This window comes from Leopardus geoffroyi, chromosome B1 (genome assembly GCF_018350155.1).
Source record: "Leopardus geoffroyi isolate Oge1 chromosome B1, O.geoffroyi_Oge1_pat1.0, whole genome shotgun sequence".
Classification (NCBI taxonomy): Eukaryota; Metazoa; Chordata; class Mammalia; order Carnivora; family Felidae; genus Leopardus; species Leopardus geoffroyi.
In genome coordinates, this window is record NC_059327.1 from 43378108 (window position 1) to 43395593 (window position 17486).

At 38.0% G+C, this 17486-nt stretch overlaps 1 protein-coding gene and 1 pseudogene across 2 annotated transcripts in view; both read right to left on the reverse strand.

Moving 5' to 3' along the window:
* ADAM9 (ADAM metallopeptidase domain 9) overlaps positions 1–17486 on the reverse strand; it is a 151226-nt gene that overhangs the window by 15031 nt on the left and 118709 nt on the right. The window contains exons 17-19 of one of the 2 annotated variants that reach the window (XR_006707996.1): positions 16141–16267; positions 9499–9579; positions 9099–9204 (exon numbers count right to left, since the gene is read on the reverse strand). Coding sequence is in view for 1 of the 2 variants with exons in the window: in XM_045459872.1 (XP_045315828.1) it covers positions 9099–9204; positions 9499–9579 (187 nt within the window). In the remaining variant the exon portion in view is untranslated. Of the gene's footprint in view, positions 1–9098; positions 9205–9498; positions 9580–16140; positions 16268–17486 lie in introns of those variants that run through there. The other variant, XM_045459872.1, reaches the window with a different exon arrangement.
* Positions 8631–12100, reverse strand: LOC123588757 (annotated as a pseudogene).

The window sequence follows — 17486 nt, forward strand, 5'->3', positions numbered from 1 at the left end:
AATCCCTCAGATACTTCAAAGCAAAGCATTTTTTAATAACTCATGAGTCAAAGAAAAAAAATAAAAATACCTTAGAAGTTAGGTTGAGATGAATTAAAACAAAGGCACAACATATCAAAATTAGTGGGATACAAAAAAAAAAACAGTTCTTAGAGGAAAACTGATAGCACTACAACACCTATATTAGAAAAGAAAAAAGGTTTTGGGGTGCCTGGGTGGCTCAGTTGGTTAAGCATCCAACTTTGGCTCACGTCAGGACCTCAGGGTTTGTGAGTTAGAGCCCCGCATCAGGCTCTCTCTGCTATCAGTGCAAAGCCCTCTTCGGATCCTCTGTCTCCCTCTCTCTGTCCCTCCCCCGCTCTCTCACAGGAGCACTGTCTCTATGTCTCTCTCAAAAATAAATGAACATTAAAAAAAAAAAAAAAAAAAAAAAGCAAAGCAAAAAGGTCTCAAATCAATTACCTCATCTTTTACCTTAAGAAACTAGAAAAAGAACCACAAATGAAACCCAAAGTAAGCAGACCAAGAGAAAATATTTACAAAGGATATATGTCAGAAAGGACTTGTATCCAGAATAAGGAACTCAAGAAGACAACCTAACTAAAAACCGGACAAAAAGATTTGAACAGACACTTCACCAAAGAAGATATGTGGATGGCAAATAAGTGAACAAAAAAATGTTCATCATTAGTAGTCAGAGAAATTCTATTACACTAGAAGGCTAAAATTAGCCATCTGCTAGAAGGACTAAAATTAAAAAGACTGACCACACCAAGTGTTGGAGAGGATGTGGAGAAATTAGAGCCCTCCCATGCAGCTGGGGAGAATATAAAGTGGTACAACCACTTGGGGAAACAGTTTGGCAATTCCTTAAAATGCTAAACATAAGCACACTCTATGAACAACCATTCTACTTTGTAATTACCCAAGAGAAAGCGAGCATATATTCTCACTAGGAAGATACTGGTGAACAAGGAGCTCATTCATAGTCTATCAGGGAAAAAAAAAATTAGTAACTAATTACTATAGAATGTGATAGTGCTTACAATAAAAGGAGAACAAATAAAGAGAGCACATTTATTCAGATTTACACAGTCAGGGGAAACTTTCTAGAGAAAGTAAGGTATAAACTGAAGTCTGAGTAGCAATTAGCCAAGTTTCTACAATGTGACTATAATACTGTATGAAGACCAGAGGTAAAAGAGTAGCCTGTTAAAGGAAACAAAAGCAGTTACAATGTCTTTTTTTTTTTTCCTTTTAGAGAGAGAGAGAACACATGCGAGACTGGGGGAGAGGGGCAGAGGAAAGGAGAGAGAGAATCTTTTTTTAAATGTTTACTTATTTTGAGAGGATCGGGAGAGCTGGAGAGAGAGAGAGAAAGAAGAAAATCTCAACCAGGCTCTGAGTTGTCAGCACGGAGCCCAATGCAGGGCTCAATCCTACAACCCTGGAATCATGACCTGAGCCAAAATTAAGAGTCAGACACTCAACCACTCAACCCTCAATCAACTGAGCCACCCAGCTACCACAAGAAGTTTACCATGTCTTAAGCAGAGTGAAAGGAGGGAAGAAAGTTAAGCTAGAGACAAATCATGCAAAGTATTTAAGCCAGGGTAAGGATTTCTGGACCTCATTCTAATAGCAATGTAGAAGCACTGAATTTATTTAAGTTTATTTATTTATTTTGAGAGAGAGAAAGACACAAGCAGGGGAGGGTCAGAGAGAGAGGGAGAGAGAATCCCAAGCAGGCCCTGAACTGTCAGCACAGAGCCCACGTGAGGCTCAAACTCAACCTGAGCCAAAACCAAGAGTCGGATGCATAACCGACTGAGCCGCTCAGGCACTCCAAGAAGCACTGAATTTAAAGCACGACACAGACATAACCAAAACGAATTATTGACGAAAAACACTAAAATTCTGTAATGTAATGGAATATTTCAGTTATCAAAAAGTATGACAGGGTGCCTGGGTGGCTCAGTAGGTTGAGCATCCAACTCTTGATTTTGGCTCAGGTCATGATCCTGGGGCGTGGGATCGAGCCCCACATCAGGCTCCACACTGAGCATGGAGCCTGCTTAGGATTTTCTCTCTCTCTCTCTTTCTCTATCTAGATCTCTCTCTCTCTCTCAAAAAAAAAAAAAAATTAAATTACATTAAAAAAAGAATACAATCTTGCCATTTGCAATGACGTGCATGGAGCTAGAATGTATTATGCTAAGCGAAATGGAGAAAGACAAATACCATATGATTCCACTCATTTGTGGAGTTTAACCAACAAAACAGATGAACTTATGGGAAGGAAAAAAAAGAGACAGAGAGACAAACCGTAAGAGACTTTTAAGGTGGGTGGGGAATGGGTTAAATGGGTGATGAGTATTAAGGAGGGCACTTGTTTTTGTTTTCTTTTGTGTTTAGAGAAAAAGAGAGGGCACAAGTGGGGGAGAGGGGCAGAGGGAGAGAGAGAAGAGAATCCCAAGTAGGTTCCACACTCAGCACAGAGCCCAACACAGAGCTTGATCCCACAACTCTGGGATCATGATTTGGGCCTAAATCAAGAGTCAGACAGGATGAGCAGGGAAGATGGCGGCGTAGAAGGACGCTGGGCTCACCGCGCGTCCTGCTGATCACTTAGATTCCACCTACACCTGCCTAAATAACCCAGAAAACCACCAGAGGATTAGCAGAATGGAGTCTCTGGAGCCAAGCGCAGACGAGAGGCCCACGGAAGAGGGTAGGAAGGGCGGCAGGCGGTGCGCGCTCCACGGACTGGCGGGAGGGAGCCAGGGCGGAGGGGCGGCTCGCCGGCCAAGCAGAGCCCCCGAGTCTGGCTGGCAAAAGTGGAGGGGCCGGAGGGACTGTGTTCCGACAGCAAGCGCGACTTAGCGTCTGGGAGGTCATAAGTTAACAGCTCTGCTTGGAAAGCAGGAAGGCTGGAGGACAAAGGGAGGGAGAGCTGCTGAGCCCCCGACGACAGAGCTCAGTTTGGTGGGGAACAAAGGCGCTCGCCAGCGCCATCTCCCCCACCCATCCCCCAGCCAAACTCCCAAAGGGAACCAGTTCCTGCCAGGGAAATTGCTCACTCCGCGCAAACACCCAACTCTGTGCTTCTGCGGAGCCAAACCTCCGGCAGCGGATCTGACTCCCTCCCGCTGCCACAGGGCCCCTCCTGAAGTGGATCACCTAAGGAGAAGCGAGCTAAGCCTGCCCCTCCTGCCCCCGCGCACCTTGCCTACCCACCCCAGCTAAAACGCCAGATCCCCAGCATCACAAGCCTGGCAGTGTGCAAGTAGCTGAGACGGGCCACGCCACCCCACAGTGAATCCCGCCCCTAGGAGAGGGGAAGAGAAGGCACACACCAGTCTGACTGTGGCCCCAGCGGTGGGCTGGGGGCAGATATCAGGTCGGACTGCGGCCCCGCCCACCAACTCCAGTTATACACCACAGCACAGGGAAGTGCCCTGCAGGTCCTCACCATGCCAGGGACTATCCAAAATGACCAAACGGAAGAATTCCCCTCAGAAGAATCTCCAGGAAATAACAACAGCTAATGAACTGATCAAAAAGGATTTAAATAATATAACAGAAAGTGAATTTAGAATAATAGTCATAAAATTAATCGCTGGGCTTGAAAACAGTATAGAGGACAGCACAGAATCTCTTGCTACAGAGATCAAGGGACTAAGGAACAGTCACAAGAAGCTGAAAAGCGCTTTAAACGAAATGCAAAACAAAATGGAAACAACGACGGCTCGGATTGAAGAGGCAGAGGAGAGAATAGGTGATAGAAGATAAAGTTATAGAAAAAGAAGAAGCTGAGAAAAAGAGAGATAAAAAATTCCAGGAGTAGGAGGGGAAAATTAGAGAACTAAGTGATACACTAAAAAGAAATAATACACGCATAATTGGTATCCCAGAGGAGGAAGAGAGAGGGAAACGTACTGAAGGGGTACTTGAAGAAATTATAGCTGAGAACCTCCCTGAACTGGGGAAGGAAAAAGGCATTGAAATCCAAGAGGCACAGAGAACTCCCTTCAGACGGAACTTGAATCGATCTTCTGCACGACATATCATAGTGAAACTGGCAAAATACAAGGATAAAGAGAAAATTCTGAAAGCAGCAAGGGATAAACGTGCCCTCACATATAAAGGGAGACCTATAAGACTCGTGACTGATCTCTCTTTTGAAACTTGGCAGGCCAGAAAGAATTGGCACGATATCTTCAGTGTGCTAAACAGAAAAAATATGCAGCTGAGAATCCTTTATCCAGCAAGTCTGTCATTTAGAATAGAAGGAGAGATAAAGGTCTTCCCAAACAAACAAAAACTGAAGGAATTCGTCACCACTAAACCAGCCCTACAAGAGATCCTAAGGGGGATCCTGTGAGACAAAGTACCAGAGACATCACTACAAGCATAAAACATACAGACATCACAATGACTCTAAACCCGTATCTTTCTATAATAACACTGAATGTAAATGGATTAAATGCGCCAACCAAAAGACACAGGGTATCAGAATGGATAAAAAAACAAGACCCATCTATTTGCTGTCTACAAGAGACTCATTTTAGACCTGAGGACACCTTTAGATTGAGAGTGAGGGGATGGAGAACTATTTATCATGCTACTGGAAGCCAAAAGAAAGCTGGAGTAGCCATACTTATATCCGACAAACTAGACTTTAAATTAAAGGCTGTAACAAGAGATGAAGAAGGGCATTATAGAATAATTACAGGGTCTATCCATCAGGAAGAGCTAACAATTATAAATGTCTATGCACTGAATACCGGAGCCCCTAAATATATAAAACAATTACTCATAAACATAAGCAACCTTATTGATAAGAATGTGGTAATTGCAGGGGACTTTAACACCCCACTTACAGAAATGGATAGATCATCTAGACACACGGTCAATAAAGAAACAAGGGCCCTGAATGAGACATTGGATCAGATGGACTTGACAGATATATTTAGAACTCTGCATCCCAAAGCAACAGAATATACTTTCTTCTCGAGTGCACATGGAACATTCTCCAAGATAGATCATATACTGGGTCACAAAACAGCCCTTCATAAGTTTACAAGAATTGAAATTATACCACGCATACTTTCAGACTACAATGCTATGAAGCTTGAAATCAACCACAGGAAAAAGTCTGGAAAACCTCCAAAAGCATGGAGGTTAAAGAACACCCTACTAACGAATGAGTGGGTCAACCAGGCAATTAGAGAAGAAATTAAAAAATATATGGAAACAAACGAAAATGAAAATACAACAATCCAAACGCTTTGGGACGCAGCGAAGGCAGTCCTGAGAGGAAAATACATTGCAATCCAGGCCTATCTCAAGAAACAAGAAAAATCCCAAATACAAAATCTAACAGCACACCTAAAGGAAATAGAAGCAGAACAGCAAAGGCAGCCTAAACCCAGCAGAAGAAGAGAAATAATAAAGATCGGAGCAGAAATAAACAATATAGAGTCTAAAAAAACTGTAGAGCAGATCAACGAAACCAAGAGTTGGTTTTTTGAAAAAATAAACAAAATTGACAAACCTCTAGCCAGGCTTCTCAAAAAGAAAAGGGAGATGACCCAAATAGATAAAATCATGAATGAAAATGGAATTATTACAACCAATCCCTCAGAGATACAAACAATTATCAGGGAATACTATGAAAAATTATATGCCAACAAACTGGACAACCTGGAAGAAATGGACAAATTCCTAAACACCCACACTTCCAAATCTCAACCAGGAGGAAATAGAAAGCTAGAACAGACCCATAACCAGCAAAGAAATTGAATCGGTTATCAAAAATCTCCCAACAAATAAGAGTCCAGGACCAGATGGCTTCCCAGGGGAGTTCTACCAGATGTTTAAAGCAGAGATAATACCTATCCTTCTCAAGCTATTCCAAGAAATCGAAAGGGAAGGAAAACTTCCAGACTCATTCTATGAAGCCAGTATTACTTTGATTCCTAAACCAGGCAGAGACCCAGTAAAAAAAGAGAACTACAGGCCAATATCCCTGATGAATATGGATGCAAAAATTCTCAATAAGATACTAACAAATCGAATTCAACGGCATATAAAAAGAATTATTCACCATGATCAAGTGGGATTCATCCCTGGGATGCAGGGCTGGTTCAACATTCGCAAATCAATCAACGTGATACATCACATTAACAAAAAAAAAGAGAAGAACCATATGATCCTGTCAATCGATGCAGAAAAGGCCTTTGACAAAATCCAGCACCCTTTCTTAATAAAAACCCTTGAGAAAGTCGGGATAGAAGGAACATACTTAAAGATCATAAAAGCCATTTATGAAAAGCCCACAGCTAACATCATCCTCAACAGGGAAAAACTGAGAGCTTTTTCCCTGAGATCAGGAACACAACAGGGATGCCCACTCTCACCGCTGTTGTTTAACATAGTGCTGGAAGTTCTAGCATCAGCAATCAGACAACAAAAGGAAATCAAAGGCATCAAAATTGGCAAAGATGAAATCAAGCTTTCACTTTTTGCAAATGACATGATATTATACATGGAAAATCCGATAGACTCCACCAAAAGTCTGCTAGAACTGATACATGAATTCAGCAAAGTTTCAGGATACAAAATCAATGTACAGAAATCAGTTGCATTCTTATACACTAACAATGAAGCAACAGAAAGACAAATAAAGAAACTGATCCCATTCACAATTGCACCAAGAAGCATAAAATACCTAGGAATAAATCTAACCAAAGATGTAAAAGATCTGTATGCTGAAAACTATAGAAAGCTTATGAAGGTAATTAAAGAAGATTTAAAGAAATGGAAAGACATTCCCTGCTCATGGATTGGAAGAATAAATATTGTCAAAATGTCAATACTACCCAAAGCTATCTACATATTCAATGCAATCCCAATCAAAATTGCACCAGCATTCTTCTCGAAACTAGAACAAGCAATCCTAAAATTTGTATGGAACCACAAAAGGCCCCGAATAGCCAAAGTAATTTTGAAGAAGAAGACCAAAGCAGGAGGCATCACAATCCCAGACTTTAGCCTCTACTACAAAGCTGTCATCATCAAGACAGCATGGTATTGGCACAAAAACAGACACATAGACCAATGGAATAGAATAGAAACCCCAGAACTAGACCCACAAACGTATGGTCAACTCATCTTTGACAAAGCAGGAAAGAATATCCAATGGAAAAAAGACAGTCTCTTTAACAAATGGTGCTGGGAGAATTGGACAGCAACATGCAGAAGGTTGAAACTAGACCACTTTCTCACACCATTCACAAAAATAAACTCAAAATGGATAAAAGACCTGAATGTGAGACAGGAAACCATCAAAACCTTAGAGGAGAAAGCAGGAAAAGACCTCTCTGACCTCAGCCGTAGCAATTTCTTACTCGACACATCCCCAAAGGCAAGGGAATTAAAAGCAAAAATGAATACTGGGACCTTATGAAGATAAAAAGCCTCTGCACAGCAAAGGAAACAAACAACAAAACTAAAAGGCAACCAATGGAATGGGAAAGATATTTGCAAATGACATATCGGACAAAGGGCTAGTATCCAAAATCTATAAAGAGCTCACCAAACTCCACACCCGAAAAACAAATAACCCAGTGAAGAAATGGGCAGAAAACATGAATAGACACTTCTCTAAAGAACACATCCGGATGGCCAACAGGCACATGAAAAGATGTTCAACGTCGCTCCTTATCAGGGAAATACAAATCAAAACCACACTCAGATATCACCTCACGCCAGTCAGAGTGGCCAAAATGAACAAATCAGGAGACTCTAGATGCTGGAGAGGATGTGGAGAAACGGGAACCCTCTTGCACTGTTGGTGGGAATGCAAATTGGTGCAGCCGCTCTGGAAAACAGTGTGGAGGTTCCTCAGAAAATTAAAAATAGACCTACCCTATGACCCAGCAATAGCACTGCTAGGAATTTATCCAAGGGATACAGGAGTACTGATGCATCGGGGCACTTGTACCCCAATGTTTATAGCAGCACTCTCAACAATAGCCAAATTATGGAAAGAGCCTAAATGTCCATCAACTGATGAATGGATAAAGAAATTGTGGTTTATATACACAATGGAATACTACGTGGCAATGAGAAAAAATGAAATATGGCCTTTTGTAGCAACGTGGATGGAACTGGAGAGTGTGATGCTAAGTGAAATAAGCCATACAGAGAAAGACAGATACCATATGGTTTCACTCTTATGTGGATCCTGAGAAACTTAACAGAAACCCATGGGGGAGGGGAAGGAAAAAAAAAAAAAAAAAAGGTTAGAGTAGGAGAGAGCCAAAGCATAAGAGACTGTTAAAAACTGAGAACAAACTGAGGGTTGATGGGGGTGGGCGGGGTGGGTGATGGGTATTGAGGAGGGCACCTTTTGGGATGAGCACTGGGTGTTGTATGGAAACCAATTTGACAATAAATTTCATATATTAAAAAAAAAAAAAAAAAAAAAAGAGTCAGACAGTCAACTGACTAAGCCACCCAGGTCCCCAAAGGAGGGCACTTGTTATGATGAGCACTGGGTGTTATATGTAAGCGATGAATCACTAAATCCTACTCCTAAAACCAATATTACACTGTATGCTAACTACCTAGAATTTAAATAAAAATTGGAAGGGAAAAAAAGAGTACACTTACCGTGATAGACACTGAGTGATGGACAGAATTGTTACATCATTATATTGTACAGCTGACACTAATATAACATTGTATGTTATACTTGAATTTTAAAAAATAAATATAAATTATAAAACAAACAGCTGAAAAATAAAATAAAATAAAATAAAATTCTGTAAAGTAGTATGAAACATGGATTACAGGAAATAAGATGGGGAAGAGGGAGCCTAGTTAAGAGGCTATCCTGTAAGTCCAGACAAGAAATTGAAGGTAATGAATAGGGATTTAAAAAAAAATGGAAACATTCATGAGAAATTTAGGAGGCAGAATCAACATATTTAATGTATAACCAATGTGGGAAATAAGGGAAAGGTACAAGGATGCCCACTTTCTGACATGGGCTACTGGACAATCTCACTAATTTTCTTCTATATACTTGCCATTGTATGTAGGTCCGCTGTCCACGCTTCCTCCATATCCTTTAGTCTCACAATTTGGGGGAGCCCAGCCATTATCACAGTGACAATTCTTATTGCTATTACATACCTTCAAAACAATAATAAAAAAAAAAAAAAACACTTTGGTTAATTGTGAATATTGTGAATTGGTTAATTGTGAATATCTACATCATAAACTCAAGAATGGAAACCAAGAAAAAGGATGAAATTCATGCAAATCCACAGGCACTCACTCTTTTTAAGAATGAAAAATTTGTCAGGTATCTAAATTCCCCAATATCTAAAAACCTAAAAATCTTGGGAAGTCTCACCTAACCCTCACTGAGAAGTCTCATGATTCAGCACTAGTTTCATGAACAAACCAAAAGAGAGTGTTACCTACCCCATGTCCATGACACTTTTTCTGAATATCACAGTCATAATTCAAAACAGAAGCATTTACACACTGGAAGTTTCTACAGATCTGGGCAAAAAGAAAAAAAAAAAAAGAAGAAGAAGAAGAAGAAGTAATGAATAAGGAAAAACAGAATACATTAATCAAGTGCCTAGAAAAGAAGAGCTAGGCACACACTATTTCACGGTGACTTTTTAAACTTTCAAGGAGTAGCTAACCTTCATATTATATATTTGAAAATGTAAAAAAGTAAATGAAATTAACATAGAATTAATCAGAAAAGAGAAGGATGACACAAAGGCCAAAAACAACGATAAAATTATAATCCATCCTTCCATACAAATATAAATGCGAAAAGCCCAAGTAAAATATTCACAAATGGACTTTTCCAAATCAAAAGTAACCAGACAGAGTTGATACCACTCTTATAAAAAAGGCTCAACGATAGGAAATCTATTACCATAATACCTCAGATAAACTGTCATTAGTACAAGATATCAAAACAGTATTTCACAAAGTTTAAAACACAATTAAATTTTTAAAATTCTTCCAAAACAAGAATAAAAGTATACTTTGTTGATAAGACAAAACCTATCTACCAATATCATGATTAATGATGAATTAAGAGGCATTTCTATTAAAATCACTATTGAAAATAAATCATTATTATCTTATATAGTTCTAGAAATTCTACTTCACGCAATGAGATATGAAACAGAAATGAGTCCTAAATACTGAAAGAGATATAAAAAGTATTATTATATACAAAAAACATTATAGACTCAAAGGAATCAGCTAAAAACTTACTAGAAATTTTCTCGGTTTCCAGAAAAAAATTTTAATTTATTTAAATTTATTTACTTATTTTTTTAAAAAAAGAGACATGTTTATTCAGCATCACGATCAGACTATTACATTTAGCAATCAACAGCATAGGTGTAAAAAAAAAAAAAAAGTCTACATTAAAACCCTTTGTTGGAATGCTTTACACTTTCCACAAAACAGAAACTGAAATAACCTGTTATGCAATTAGTCACAAATACAGTCGAGTTTTTTGCCCATACACTTGAGTATTGTCTAAAACATGTCTTCTTTGTAGCAGCTAGGCCCAGCAACCACTGTGCTTGGCTGAGTCCACAAATCTGTTGTAACCTGTAGCTTCCCTGTCACTTCTCTGGCTCTCCTCTCCTGCTAAGCTTTGTTTCCTGGCAGTAATTAAAATCTTCTGCCACTGCTATAGCTACTGTTGCTGCTGGAACCGCCATAGCCACCTTGGTTTCATGGTTTGGCAAAGTATTGGCCTCCACCACCATAGGGACCAGAGCTTCTGCCTCCAAAATTTCCTCCTCTCATGGGTCCAAAATTTGAAGATTGATTGTTGTAACTGCCAAAATCATCATAGCTTCCACCACCTCCAAAGTTGCTTCCATCATTACCAAATCCGTTATAGCCATCCCCACTGCCACCATGTCCACCACACCTCGACTGCCACCAAAGCCACCTCGCCCAATTAAGTTTCCTCCATGGCCAAAGTTGTCATTCCCACCAAAACCACCGCCACGACCACCACCGAAGTTCCCAGGACCACTTCGACCTCTTTGGCTGGAGGAAGCACTAGCCATCTCTTGCTTAGATAAAGCTTTCCTTACTTCACAGTTGTGGCCATTCACAGTACAGCATTTTTGAATGACAATCTTGTCTACAGAGTCATGGTCATCAAATGTTACAAAACAAAGCCTTTCTTTTTGCCACTGCCTCAGTCAGTCATGGTTTCAATCACTTCAATTTTCCCATACTGTTCAAAATAATCTCTTAGATGATGTTCTTCAGTGTCTTCTTTAATGCCACCGACAAAAATCTTTTTCACAGTTAAGTGGGCACCAGGTCTTTGAAAATCTTCTCTAGAGACAGTCCTCTTTGGTTCTACAACTCTTCCATCCACCTTGTGTGGCCTTGCATTCATGGCTGCATCCACCTCTTCCACAGTGGTATAGGTGACAAACCCAAAGCCTCTGGAATGCTTGGTATTTGGATCTCTCATTACCACACAGTCCATAAGCGTTCCCCATTGCTCAAAATGGCTCCTCAGACTCTCATCGGTTGTTTCAAAGCTCAAACCTCCAATGAAAAGCTTCCGCAGCTGTTCAGGCTCTTTGGGATACTCTGACTTAGACATGACGGCAGTGGGAGGGGAGACTTTGACGATGCTTACTCGGGGGCATCCACGGGCAGAAAGGATTAATCTAACAAACATATCTCCAGAAAAAATTTTTTATTGAAAAGCTGTTCTTTTGGGGTAAGTTAGAAAAAAAGGCTAACTTTTCTTAAAGACTGTGGAGTGCTATTTAAAAAATTTTTTTGGCAACCAACTACACAAAATCAGAATGTTTAAATGCTCTAATGAAATAAAGGACAATCAGAGAACAATGCAATATCAATAGCTACCTTCATTATTCTAAAAATACATAGGTTTCAACATTATTGTAGAGTAAGAGGATCCCCAAATTGTCTAATAATTTTCAACTAATTTTTAAATAAGAAGTATATTTATATGATTAGGCATTTTTAAAGTACAAAAGATTCCACAGTAATAAGTAACTCCTCACCTGTCCTCCACCCACCCATTTCTCCAAATAAAGATCTCAAAATACTTTTTTTATATATCTATAAGCTTTTGAGGAGATATTTACCAATAACTTTCCCATTCAGCTAAAAGGAGACTTTTCTTTCAATAAATAATTTATAGTGGATGCTTGAAGCATTAAATAAGGTCATAGAAATAAGATGGAATGTGTTGACATCTGGCAGACTTACTTTAGAGAACAGAAAACTTCCAAGTTCTTAGTGGAAAACGGTGTTCTGATTGGCATTGTTTACTTTGTGGAACGGGTAGAACCAAACTGGAAGGAACACCCTGATAAATTGCTTGAAGGGGTGAAGTAAGCCCATCCTCTCCAACACTACCGAGCCCACACCACCAACAACAACCACAAGTAAAGGAGGGCAGATGAAGTTAACTACAGGACTCACTTACTAATGTCAGGATATGAGTTTGGAGCCAAAGCTGAACTACCTGGGATAATAAAAAAGAAGCTAGAGTTCTCTTTTCCCACTTACTGTTTAGCTCCTCCCCTAAAAAAAATGTTGAGTAAATATATAAAGAATATAGACCTGAACTAGTACCAAATTATCAGCCTGCTCAAAGTCCCCAGAGTCCAGCCTTTGGTACAGACCAGAAGGACAGGACCCAACCTATCCTATTTTATGGCTACAGAAAATGTTTGGTGTTTTGTTCCATCAGTATGTTAGTGTAGGTACACATACCAAGCATTTGCTATCCTTGTACATAAACGTTGACATACTAATACAACACAAAAAGAAAATATTTTTGAATAAAACACAAAAAGATAAAAGCCCTTAAAATACAGTAATCATCGGAATTTAAAGCCAGTATTTTTTCAACACCACCACCAACAACAACAAAATAGCGTGTGAGGGATTGGAAGTAATAGAGGTACATCAGGGAGAAATCAGCAGATATTATTTTGCTTCTTGACATCATTGGGGAAAATAAATTAATGTGTTTCTCTTGCTATTAAAAAAAAAAACTAGTATAACAGAAAGAAAAAGGTATATAACCTCCATATCAAAATTGTACAAACACACAAACATTCAAACACAATTTGTGCAATACAACAAGAGAGGAAGATAAAGCAGGAAATATTAAGAAAACATTTTAAAACATTAAGATTATAGAAATAGAATGAAATATTAACAAATTAAACTGTGCCAATAAAAGTCAAGCCCAACAACACTGTAAAAATATAAAAAGAAAACATCAGAGAATTTTTATATTTTACTGGAATACAAAAACTTTTCTAAGCATAACATGAAACCAAGGCAAAACAAACAAAACTGAAATAACTTCATTATATTTTAAAATTTCTTTGTAGCAAAAACAAATAAATCATGAGATAACTGTTAGGAGAAGCCCTTAAAAACGATAATAAAATAATAATAAATAAATAATAAAATAATAATTAAAAAGTAATAAATAATAAAATAATCCAACAGAAAAACAGAAAGCTATAAATACTGGCTTAACAGAAAAGGATATACAGAGCTAATAAAGATATAAAAAGATGCTCAAGAAGGGAAATGCAACTAAAATAATAATGAGGCTTTTTGTCAATTAATCAAAATTAAAAAGACTGATAACATACAATATTATCAAAAATAAGACAATCTTATATATAATTAGTGGAATGTGAATTGTTACCACCTTGTTGAGAAGTAAATTGACAGTTTCTATCAAATTTTAAATGAATGTCCCCTTAATTTAAAAATCTATTCCAGGAAATCTATCCTACAGAAGTACTCACAAAAGTAGATGAGATTAAATGTGGAAGAATGTTCAGTGCTGGTAAAGTCAACCAACTAACCAACCAACTATAGACAATACAAATTTCTGGAATGTGGTTAAGTCAATGGTATATCTATAATGGAATGAAGTAGATTTCCATATATTGACATGAAGCATTGTCACTCTCCATATAATGACACTCTGCATTGTGCTGTTGAGTAAAAAACATTTCAGAACATTATTTAAGGTCTAATCCGAAAGTCTAATGGGGGTAGTAGAGAGTATATCCATTTGCAAATGCCCAGAAAGAGAACTGAACCGAGAAAACATAGTGGTAACAGTAGTTACCCCTAGGAAATGAGTTTCAAAAGAGGGGAAATGAATAGGGTATGAGCAAAGGACCTTGATTTTTCGTTTTACACAATATTTTTGAATTTTTTAATAACAAAAAATGACATTCCCATAATCTTTTTTAAAACCTTTTTTTCCATAAAAAAAGAAAAAAACTTAGATTGGGCCACAAAATAATATGTAAGGCTATTTATAAGGCACATGCTTCAAACAAAATGACTCTGAAAAGAGTTGGACAGAACTTCTATTTGGCAAACTTAAAGTGTGGTAACAATATCAATTGAGGTAAAATTGAAGATAAAAACATGAAGATAGAGCAAAGGGACATTTTGAACTACTCAAAGATATAACCCACAACTAAAATGTAATAGTCAAAAAACTCTGCCACATGGATTCAGCATTCTTAGTTCCAAAAATGTTATAGCTACAAGGGGAAATGAAAACAGAAAACTAGGAGACTTTAACTTCCCTTTCTCTAAATCTCGAACACATTAAGGACAATAAGAACGTAAATGATCCGAACATATAATTACCAAACACTATACATTCTAAGCAAGAATACACTCTTCAAATGCAGTTGGAGCATTTGAACATTGATCCAAGAGTGAACATACAGAGTCAACTCATTCAAATAGATGTTTCATTCCTAGAAATAACCAAAAATATTAAACCAAGAGCCAAACCTGAAGTGAATGCCTGATGGCTTTTACAGCCATCAGAGCATGACCAATTTCCAAAGCAAAGAGTCGTTTTCATTGTCAGTAAATCTTTTTGCCAGGCTACATTTAGGGAAAGGAAAAAGGCATGTTTTGTTGGTTAAATCAAACCAGGCAATCAAGCACTTTCTGATATAGCAGTAGGTTCAGAGAAAAATCTCAAAACTTTGGTAACTCATAAATTATTAAGTAATCAGGCATTCCAGTAAAACTATATCACCACTGTCATAAATTCTTCCCACTGCAGAATCACTCAGCCTACGAATGTCAACAAAAGTCTCTGAATGTCAATGCTGTACTATTCTCAGTCAAGCTGACAGAACACGTCTAAACTGACTTCCAAAGAACAGGATACCAGTTTACCTTTGTTTTTTCATTTAATTTTTTTTTAACAAAACACATGCACATGGCTAAAAATCAAACAGTGCTAAAAATGTTTAATGAAACAACTACATGACCCATTTCTAGCCTCTGGCAGTCTAGCAGTCCAGGAGCAACTACTGTATTTTTCTGGTAACTCCCTACCATTTTTAATTAGTATACTATTTCTTTTTCTTTTCTTCCTTCCTTCCTCTCTCTTTTTCTTTCTTTTCTTTCTCTCTCCCACTCTCACTCTCTCCCACTCTCTCTCTCTCTTTCTTTTTTTCAGCCAGGTAGTTTTGAGTCTTTTTTTTTTTTTTTTTACTTGAAGTATAGTTGACATAAAATATTAGTTTCAGGTTTCAAGATAGTGACTCGACAATTATACACATTACAATTCACCATGTAGTTACCATCTGTCAACATGCAGTTATTACAGTATCACTGATTATATTCCCTATGCTGTACTTTTCATCTCCATGGCTTACTTTATGCTATTTCTTGACTTATCTATTCTATACATTATCAATAACGCCTTTTATGATAAATAAGGATTCAGCTTTATAACACAAACCCAAACGCCCCTTGTTCATCTTCTCAAAGTAAATATTGGTTCATATTTATACCACTAACACTCAGATATTATCCCATCAGTACACTGCATACGACTATTCCCTGAGCAAGTTCAGAACTAGGTGAAGGAAAAAAAAAAAAAAAAAAACAGGGGAAGCTGACAACTGAAAATTGAAGTATCATCTTTATTATCAATAAGGCACTTAACATGACTAAAGTAAACAGCAAAATGGGCTTCCTAATACTGCACCCCAAAATCAAACTTACCTGCCTAATCACAGGCTGCTCTGGACAACCACAGGCCTCCCCCCACAGAAGCAGAGCCTGCCCTGCTAATCTTACTGCATGGCTGAGAGAGCAGACCAGAATGTACCCTCTCTGCAGGCAGGGAGATCTGAAAAGAGAAGACAGAAGGGACTGAGGCACCCATGCCCAGTGTCTTCTCCCAAACTCATTAACTACATCAGTTACTTTGCTTTCCTTGGGTGTGAAAGAGGAACACACTGAGGCTGAGAGTGTTACTTTTTTCCAGCTTTACAGAGGATATAATTGATGTATAATATTGTACAACTTTAAGATGTACAACATATTGATTTGATAAACTTGTATTCTGAGAACTGATCACAGTAAGGTTAGTTCACACCTCCATCACACCACATAATTACCATTTCTTTTTTGTAGGGAGAACATTTAAGATACACTCTTAGTACTTTCAAGTATAAAATACAGTGTTGTTAACTATAATCACAATGCTGAATATTAGATTCCCAGAATTTATTCATCTTTTAACTGAAAGTTTATACCCTTTGACTAACATCTTCCCATTCCTACCACCTCCCCACCCCAGCCCCTGGCAACCAAGATTCTGCTTTATTTTTTTAGTTTGGCTTTTTAGATTCCACATATAAGTAAGTTCATAGAGTATTTGTCCTTCTCCATCTGACTTTTTTCATTTAGCATAACACCTTCAAGATACCTCCACATTGTCACAAATGGCAGGATTTCCTTCTTTTTCATGGCTGAATAATATTCCATTGTGTATATATATCACATCTTCTTTATTCATTCATCAGCTGATGGACACTTAGGTTGTTTCCATATCCTGGCTATTATAAATAATGCTACAATACATATATGAGTACAGAGATCTCCTCAAGATCCTATTTTCATCTCCCTTGGATATACACCTAGAAAAGGGATTGCTGGATCACATGGTAGATCTATTTTTAATTTTTTGAGGAAATTCCATACTATTTTCCACAGTGGCTGTACCAATTTACATTCCCACCAATGGTGCACAAGAGTTCCGTATTTTCCATATCCTCATGAACACTTACCTCTTGACATTTGATGAGAACTATGTAACAAGGATGAGGTATAGATCATTGTGGTTTTGACTTGCATCTTCCTGATGATTAGTGACGCTGAACTTTTCTTCATGTACCTGTGGGTCATTTGTTGTCTTCTTTATAAAAATGTCTACTCAGGTCCATTGCACATGTTTTTAAATTAGATTGAGCTGTATGAATTCCTTACATGTTTTGTATATGAATTCCTTATGAGATATATGATTTGCAAATATCTTCTCCCATTCCAAAGGTTCCTTTTTCACT